The 8,130-nt window shown below is 60.9% G+C and overlaps 3 protein-coding genes across 3 annotated transcripts in view; all 3 read right to left on the bottom strand.

Moving 5' to 3' along the window:
• Positions 1 to 612: 612 nt before the first annotated feature.
• Positions 613 to 2,723, bottom strand: GGTG_11196 (hypothetical protein). The gene is made up of 4 exons (XM_009229078.1): positions 2,140 to 2,723; positions 1,963 to 2,069; positions 1,393 to 1,901; positions 613 to 1,329 (listed from the first exon to the last, which is right to left on the bottom strand). Exons 1-4 carry the CDS (start codon positions 2,522 to 2,524, stop codon positions 801 to 803), a joined length of 1,530 nt encoding a protein of 509 aa, XP_009227342.1. The 5' UTR covers positions 2,525 to 2,723; the 3' UTR covers positions 613 to 800.
• Positions 2,724 to 3,132: 409 nt separating this feature from the next.
• GGTG_11197 (hypothetical protein) lies at positions 3,133 to 6,511 on the bottom strand. The gene is made up of 5 exons (XM_009229079.1): positions 6,379 to 6,511; positions 5,653 to 6,313; positions 5,150 to 5,598; positions 4,781 to 4,998; positions 3,133 to 4,682 (listed from the first exon to the last, which is right to left on the bottom strand). Exons 2-5 carry the CDS (start codon positions 5,654 to 5,656, stop codon positions 3,194 to 3,196), a joined length of 2,160 nt encoding a protein of 719 aa, XP_009227343.1. The 5' UTR covers positions 5,657 to 6,313; positions 6,379 to 6,511; the 3' UTR covers positions 3,133 to 3,193.
• Positions 6,512 to 7,697: 1,186 nt separating this feature from the next.
• Positions 7,698 to 8,130, bottom strand: part of GGTG_11198 (hypothetical protein) — a gene marked incomplete at both ends in the record, with an annotated part of 1,486 nt that continues 1,053 nt past the window's right edge. The window contains one exon of the mRNA XM_009229080.1: positions 7,698 to 8,060. Within this exon, the coding sequence (XP_009227344.1) occupies positions 7,698 to 8,060 (363 nt within the window). The remainder of the gene's footprint in view (positions 8,061 to 8,130) is intronic.

Here is an 8,130-nt window from a genome sequence, read left to right on the forward strand (position 1 = left end):
TGGACGGGAAGCTGGGACAGCCCCTGTTTTGCCCAGCGGCCAGGGTGTCGGCGGCAACAGGCTGCTCCAGGCGGGGGGCTGGCCGACCAGCTCGTCTGGAGCGGACGCACCAGCCTGCAAGCCCACTAACAAGGCCGCCAATGAGGTGAGGTCATCGCTGCGCCACGCGTGGGCCGTCGTAAATTGGACCAACAGGGCAGCAGGGTGCGGTGTTCCTCGAGGGCCGAGACCGCACGAATGTTGATGCCTAGGCTTCAACGCTACCGTACCTAGCATGTTGAATGGTTTTGCTTTTGTCTGGGAGAGCATCGATAACCTGCAGTCATCATGTATTACGATATGGACCAATACCGCGTGGAATGGATGGGCGGTTCTGCTGTCTGCTGCTGAACTGGGCTGATGTTCTTGTCCCCCGTCTTGTGCGTAAGATGGGTTGACGCTTATGGTGAGGGGTCAAGTTCAGGGGTGCTTGTTGCAGCCTGGCTCCAGCCCGAGCGCATGGATATCGAATGTCCTGAATTGTTGGGGCCCAGCATGCGCAATCGATGGAGCACATCTCCTGAAATACTGAAATAGCATCCATGGACGCCCCAGATGGAGACGATGCCCAAGCCTTACTGCGGGGGAGTCTCAGTAAGCAGCACAGCACAGGCCACCCAGGAACTGCTGGATCCAAGCACGGTGTGGAATTCAGTGCACTTCAATGTTCAGCTTCAGCCACCAGGCTCAAACCTTCAGCGGGGCACTTTGCCTTGGCTCAATAATGGCGCCTGCAAACCAAACCAAGAACCACACCGGTTTCACGCCTCCTTTGACACCACCACTCCCGCCTTTCCCTTCTCGCCCGCATCCTCGGGGCCCGCCGTCAGCTCCTCGGGCTTGTAGTTGCCAAACTTCCTCACGCTGACGCCCTCGTTGAAGAGCCGGTCGACCTGCTCGAGCGACTTGCCCCTGCACTCGGGCACGCAGAGCCACGTGAAGGCCATGGCCAGGGCGATGACGCCCGCGAAGATGAAGCCGACGCGCGAGCCCAGCGCCGCGTAGGGCGGGTACAGCAGGTACGGGATGCTGAAGCTGACGAGGAAGTTGGTGCCGACGTTGACGATGGATGCGGTGCGCTGCGACGCGTCGCGCAGCCGCAGAGCCGGGAGCTCCGTCGTCACCACGTATGTCAGCGGCGCCCAGGCGAAGACGAAGCCCGCCGCGAAGACGGTCAGCATCGAGACGATGGCCGTCTTGACTGCCGGCGACGGATTCGGGGCCGTGCCCAGCCCGCCCATGGTCACGATGGCCGAAAACATCCAGAAAGCGCTGATCATGAGGAGTGGTCTTTTGGTTGATTAGTTTCAGCTTCTCTACAGAGACACCCAGACTCAGGGGGCTGCAGCTTACCGACGGCCGTAGCGGTCTACGAGGTACAGGCCGACAAAGGCGACGCAGAGGTTGACGATGGCGTTTATCACGCTCATGGTGAATGGGTTGACGGTGCCGATGTCTCGGATGAAGATGGCTCCGTACGTTGATGCAAAAGCCTGACCGGTCGCCTGTTGGAAGAAGTTCATGGCGACTACGATGGCTGTGCGCTTGAGATTTCTGCCCTGAAACAGCTCCTTGAACTTTCCTTGCTCGGGCTCGTTGTCTAGAGCCAGCCGCAAAGCCTCGAACTGCTCATCGATCTCGTCGCCGCTGAGCACACCTCCCCGGAGCTTGGCGAGCGACGCCCGGGCTTCTTCGGACCTGTCCTTGGTCAGGAGCCAGCGCGGCGACTCGGGGATGAAAAATATCATGCCCATGACGATGACGGGGATGACAAAGAAGAGGCTAAAGGGTATCTGCCAGGCTTCGTTGCCAGGGAGCGAGCTCGTTCCACGACAGACCGCGCTCACTATCAGGGTCCCAAACTACGGTGGCAGAAACGTTAGCCAGTATTTGCGGACCTGGGGCTGGCGGTGGAATACCCACCATTAGGCTGAACTGGTAGGACCCAACAGCAAAGCCACGGATCTCGCTCGGCATGATCTCGGATTGATATACCGGAACGACGGCCAGCTCCATCCCAATGTAAATATCTGTACAAATCCCCTATTAGACGCTTACTTGCGACGGCTATGTCACTTGGGGGTTCCGCGGCGTCCTCACAGTTGAGCACTCTCGCCGCCATTATCTGCTCCCTTGACTTGGAAGTGACCGCCATGATTGCAGGCACAACAGCCCAGGCGCTCATGATGAACATGCACCAGCGTCGCCCCCACCGCTGGCTGACGAGGCTCCCGATGATGACGCCGGCCGCGAAGCCGATAAAGTTGAGGCTGTTGAACAGCGACAGCCAGTACGGTGGGATGCGGTACATGCCCGCGGCCGCGTTCCACTCGCCGAACTGGCGCTGGAAAGGCTCCATGGCCTGGGTCGTCGCGTAGCCCGCGTTGTCGAAGCCATAGTTGAAGGTCGAGACGGCGATGACGGCGAAGGCGAGCGCGAGCTGCCCGTTGAAGTGCCGGAGGATACGATTCTTGGCCATGGCCATGGAGCGCTGTAGAGCAAGGGGGCGCGACACCTGCTTCGCGGACACCTGCTTCGTGGACACCTACCTGTTGTCAGAGGACTGGCCTTGATAGGAAGAGAGGAATGGTTCTGTCCCCCTCTGCCCGGTGACGGAAACCCCGACGGTTGGGCCTTGTGAGCTCCCCGAGCGTTTACCCAGCTCCCCGAGCGTTTACCCAGCTCCCCGTCTTCGCCAACACCGCGGCACGCAAAGGTCTGTCTGGTGGGACCGGCAGCCCGCTACCCAGCGGAGGGGTTGGTGGTAGTGAAGCCGCAGAAGCGACTTGGCGTGCAGCAAAACGGTGGTTTCCCCAGCCCGTTGGTCTAGGGATATGACTCGCTGGATCTGGGGGTTCTTGGGGAGGGAGCCCCACCCCCAGAATGCTGACCACGGACTTGTCTGTAAGTTGCAGGTAAGCGCGCTCTTGTCCCCCGACAGCTCCTCTTGGCGGATCAAACAGCATGCAATGTTACCAGTCCAGTATCCTCGGTACTTCCAGGGCATGCGGCCGGAGCCTTGTGGCTGCTAAGCTTTGGAGATATGATGCAGGATATTTCTTGGGGATATCGCGAGTCTGCGCTTGTCCTTTTGTCCGAAATTGTAACGTCTATTAACCAAGGAGCCAGCTTCTTTTCGGGGACTAGTTTCCGGTTATTTACACTCAAGGCCTGTCCAGTAAATGTCCTTCACGATGGTAAAGGTGCCCTCCAGGGAGTCTGCGCCAGTAACAGCTGACACGGAGTATTCGCCCGCCTCACAGCACCAGGACTGTCTCCTTTCGTCCCAGACAGAGATGTCGTCCTTTCTGATGGGCAGCGTGGCCAACTTGCACTCCCCGGCGGCTAGGAATACCTTTTCGAAGCCAGCCACAGTCCTCAACGGCCTCAGAAAGCAAAGTTTCCCTAGTGGCCTAGCTGTCACGAAGGACACGTAGAGCCTGACTAGCTTTGCGCCGGATCTCGATCCTGTGTTTTCAACCTGCAGAGCAACCTCGGCGTCCGAGGCGCGAAAAGTCGTGTAGCTCAGCCCGTGGCCGAACGGGAACGCGGGCTCGATGCGCCTGGCCTCGAACCATCGGTAGCCCACAAAGACGTCCTCGGCGTACATGACGCTGCCAAAACTCAGAAATGCCGGGCCGCCCTCGAGCCGGTCTAGAAAGGTCACGGGGAGGCTGCCGCTCGGGTTCGCGGCACCGAAAAGCACGTCGGCGACGGTGTCGCCGGCCTCGCAGCCGCCGTACCACGAATGCACGATGGCCGGCGCGCGCTCCCGCCACGGCGTGGCGATCGGGTTGCCCGCCTGGGTGGCGATGGCGGCGGCCGGGTTCGCGTCGAGCACGGCGGCAGTGACATGGACGCGCGGTCCATACCTTCCTTCTCCAGGTCCGCGTTGAGCCCGGCCACGACGAAGACGTGCCCGCAACGCTGGGCCAGATGGACGGCACGTCGGATGCCCTCGTCCGGGTCCAGCGCCAGGCTGCCGCCCAGCCGGCAGGCCCCGCCGGGGAGGGGCAGCAGCGAGCCGCCGCCGCCGCCGCCGGGCGCCACCACCTTGGACGTGGAGGCGCTGCCAGCCTCGACGCGGATGCTCGTATTCCAAGAGCTGGTACGTCGTGTCCAGGATTAGGAGGCTGTCGAAGGCCCTGCGCGAGGGGACCGTGTGCGGCTCGTTGAAGAGCTCGATCGGCACCTCGGCCACCGTCTTGCCAGCGATAAAGGGCGGGAGCAGCACGTGGCCAAAGACGCCCGGCTCGTGGTGCACCCTGGCGGCCGGGTTCGCGGCCCGCAGGTGCGCGCGGATCCCCTCGAGCACGGAGCTGGTGTAGTGGGGCTGCAGGCTGGCGCTGCCGCCGCCGCAGGCCGCGGCGAGCCCGGCGTTGGGCCCGATGACGGCCACGTCGGCGCAGGCGGCTGCGTCGACGGGTAGGGCACCCGCCGAGTTCTTGAGCAGCGCGACGCTCTCAGTCGCCAGCCGGACGAACGCGAGCACCTTGCGCGCCCGCTCGTCGATGGTGTGCACGCCGGCCTTGCCCGAGTTGACGGCGGCCAGGGTCGCCTGGGTGTTCCTGTACCGGGCGGGGCCGGGAATTTCCATGTCGAGGCCTGCGTTGAGGCTCTTGGCGCAAGAGTAGGTGCCGTACCTTTTGGTTACAGCCAGGTGTTGGTGAGACTTGACTGCCGTTGCCGCGATTGGAAGAGAAGATCAAGGCTGGGTGGGTAGACACCTAATCATACGTACCAGTCGCTCATAACCAGTCCTTCAAACCCCCATTCCTGACCAAGGATCAGGTCCAGAACAAGGCGGCTCTCGGAAACGCGCACGCCGTTGACCTTATTGTACGACGACATGACCACGCCGGGCTTGCCGTCGCGCACGGCGATCTGGAAGGGCCGCAGGTAGACCTCGCGCAGGGCGCGCTCCGGCACGCGGACGTCGGGCGCCATCTTGGCCGTCTCCTAGGCGTTTGCCACAAAGTGCTTGAGCGCGGCGAGGGTGCCGGCGCCCTGCACGCCCTAGATGATGATGGTGGTGGCCAGGTCCCCCGCCGAGTAGCGGATCCTCAAAGAAGCTCTCGAAGCCGTGGCCCGTTGAGCGGCGCGCGCACACCGTGTTGACCGTCCGGGCCCAGCCACACGTGTGCGCCCTTGGCCTCGCACTCGCGCAACAGCAGCGCGCCGGCACGCCGCACCAGGGCCCGGTTCCAGGTTGCGCCCAGGCCGGTTCCGCACGGCACGCAGAGGGCCGCACGGTGTTGAAGAAGCGGCCGCCGCGCGCGTCGTTGGGCCCGTCGGTGCACTTGATGGCCGGTACGCCATGCCGCGGGAGCGCGGCCGTGTGCCAGAAGTCGGAGCCGGCCAGGAGCGAGGCCTTCTCGGCCAGGCTCAGGGATTCGAGCGTCTTCTCGACGTCGAGCGTCGGGGATGGTGAGGACGGCATGGGAGGCCCCTGGATGGTGCTGATAGGGCTGGGTGTGAGCGGTACTTTTGGCCGCCGGTTGTAACCGAGCTGGAACCAGCACTCTTTAATGTCCGTGATGATACCCACGCGCCAAGGTCCTATCCCTGGTGTATAAGTCGGGGAGTGCTTATCAGAGAGGTCTTAGCGCCAACCCATTCGGGGATTCCCAACGAGCCAACTAAACCCTGATATAATGGTTGTAGGATGTAGCCTGCCACATTTGCTTCTTGTGTTTCGCAGACTCTTAAACTACTTCAACGTCGTAAGAAATTTTTATAGCGCCCCCAAAGCTATGTATATGTCCTGTTGCCCGACTATCGTAACTGAAAAAAAGGATAGACGAGGGGAGAAGGAGAGAAGGTTTCGAGTAACTAAACGAATCATCCGCGCAGGGCTTGCCGTTCATGCTTATACCTCAATAATCCGCCTGCTCAGGGAGCGCAGCGTCCACATTCAAGACTGGGAGAATCATGCGCCTATTGGGGATGCTTGCATAAAAGGTCAAGAGCCCTCGCCAGCTGACGGCCATGGCCTGCTGGAACGAAAGGAGCTCCTTGGTCGTGACGACCCAAACCCAGGTAACCCAGGGCTCATGGACGACCGGGTTGGGAGAGTCCTCGACCTTGACGCACTCCACCCTGATGTCTCTGGGGCTCATGGGCTCGAGCGACTTCTTGATCGATCTCTTGATCAGGGCCTCCTCGTTGACACTAGCCCACTCGAGGCCTGCCGACGCGTCGTTCCGGTCCTTGAGGACTGGCATGGTTGCCGATGGGGTGCGATTCGGGGGATTTGTCGTGGATGGAGAGTTGCCTGGAGAATGGGGTTGCTTAGAACACCATGGTCTGCGGTCGAGATTTTTAGAAGCAGCTAGTTACCTATCCGGAACTGGGGGGCCGCCAATATGCGTGTGTCAGAAACAGCTACGTGGCCGGGCTGACAGCGGGTTTGGGGTAGGTATCTCCAGGTACGGGCTGTGATGTATCATGGGCGGGGGTGACGAAAAAAACCTGGGCGCTTAATAAACACGCGGGAAAGGACACACGTACATGCGAGGATTGCAGTCACGTGGCGCCCACTTGTCAATGGCGATGCGCGAAAAACAAGAGCGTGATGAGTGTGTTCTTTTCGGTTGCTCCTGTCTAGAAAGTGAAGAGTAAAGTGGCGATGGTTCGGGCTCGGAAGCCATCCGCGAAGGTAGGACCGCAACCCGGCACATTTTGGGGGAAAGAGCAGGGCCCCGGTCTTTCCCAACGGGCCGCTGCATTAATACCCCGATTGTACTTGACCTACCTCAGCTATCGGACAGCAAAGGCGTGCGTGTGTGTGTGTGTGTGTCAGGCTCACACAGAGACCACATCATCTCGCCCAGAAGTAGAAAAAAAAGGCCTGGGAGCACAGCAGTCGCAGTGCTGCCATCGGCTTCCTCCCGGCCAACCGGCTCTGTTTTTAGGCGCCGCCCGTTCTCGCCCTCCTCGGGTCGCCTGCCGCGCATCGCGATACTGCTGTGCTGGTCAGTGCTTTCTGGTTCGTGAAAGTGATTCGATCCCACCAATGAGCACCACGTCACGGCCCGAAAGAACGAACACCCTCCTTCTGTCAAGCTAGAAACGCTCCCGGTCGGCTTGATTTAATCCATCTTTATCTTCACTCAATATTTTGTATTGACTATCTGCTGTCACTTCCGCGTTTGCGCCAAAGTCAAGGAGTGACCCCTTTTTGACCTCAGCCATTGGTTTTGAGGAGTGGACGGCTCGGACCTTCTGAATCGCATCTTCACGCAAGCAATGCTCTGGCTAGGTTGTGCGTGTGCTGCCAAGGCTCTTGGACTACACCCACGACATGTACATACATGGTACCTACCTACCTACCTACCTACCTAAGTTTAAGACTAGTTGATGCGCGAATTCCAGGCATCCATCCAGCTGACCGGCGACGGATGCTACCGCGGCCAATCCGCGGCCGAGCCCTAGAGGACCACAAGAAGACCTATGAGGAAGGTACAGCCTGCACCGCGTTTGAGTGATAGTGGTTGTAGCTTTTTATGCCAAGTCGAGGAGTGTGACAGTTTGTAGAATGAATATAGGTAGTATACAAGGAAGCACGTATTACATGAAAGGGGGCTGGGTCGGTATTGCAGACCCAGTATAGATAGAAAACGAATAAAATCATCATGAGCAACTGCCTTTCCCAGGGCTCAGGCGGCGCACCGCCGACTTGGTCGAGGCTCCCTCCTCAGCCTCAGCTTCTCAAGCGCGCAGTCCCAGTCCTCCTTCGTCTTGACGTCGCAGATGCCACCACCGCTGGGCGGCTCAAGAGTGACCACCGCATCGCCGAGCTCCTCGAGCACCGCGTCGGGGCAGCAGCCGCCGGTACTCCCGCTCCCGCCGGCCCCGGCGCTCGCCGCCGCCGCCGCCAGCCGCCCCAGGGCCTCGGGGGTCCAGATGCCGACGAGCGGCTCGGGCCTGCCGTCCGCGCCGCGGAAGCAGGTGACGACGGCCGCCGGGGCCGTTCCACTGCCACCGCCGCCGCCATCATCACCACTGCCGCCACCACAATGCTCCCGCCTCAGCCGACCCAGCACGTCGGCAGTGACAAGGGGGAAATCGCACGCCACGACCAGCCACGTC

The sequence above is a fragment of the Gaeumannomyces tritici genome (genome assembly GCF_000145635.1).
Source record: "Gaeumannomyces tritici R3-111a-1 unplaced genomic scaffold supercont2.6, whole genome shotgun sequence".
NCBI classification, from domain to species: Eukaryota; Fungi; Ascomycota; class Sordariomycetes; order Magnaporthales; family Magnaporthaceae; genus Gaeumannomyces; species Gaeumannomyces tritici.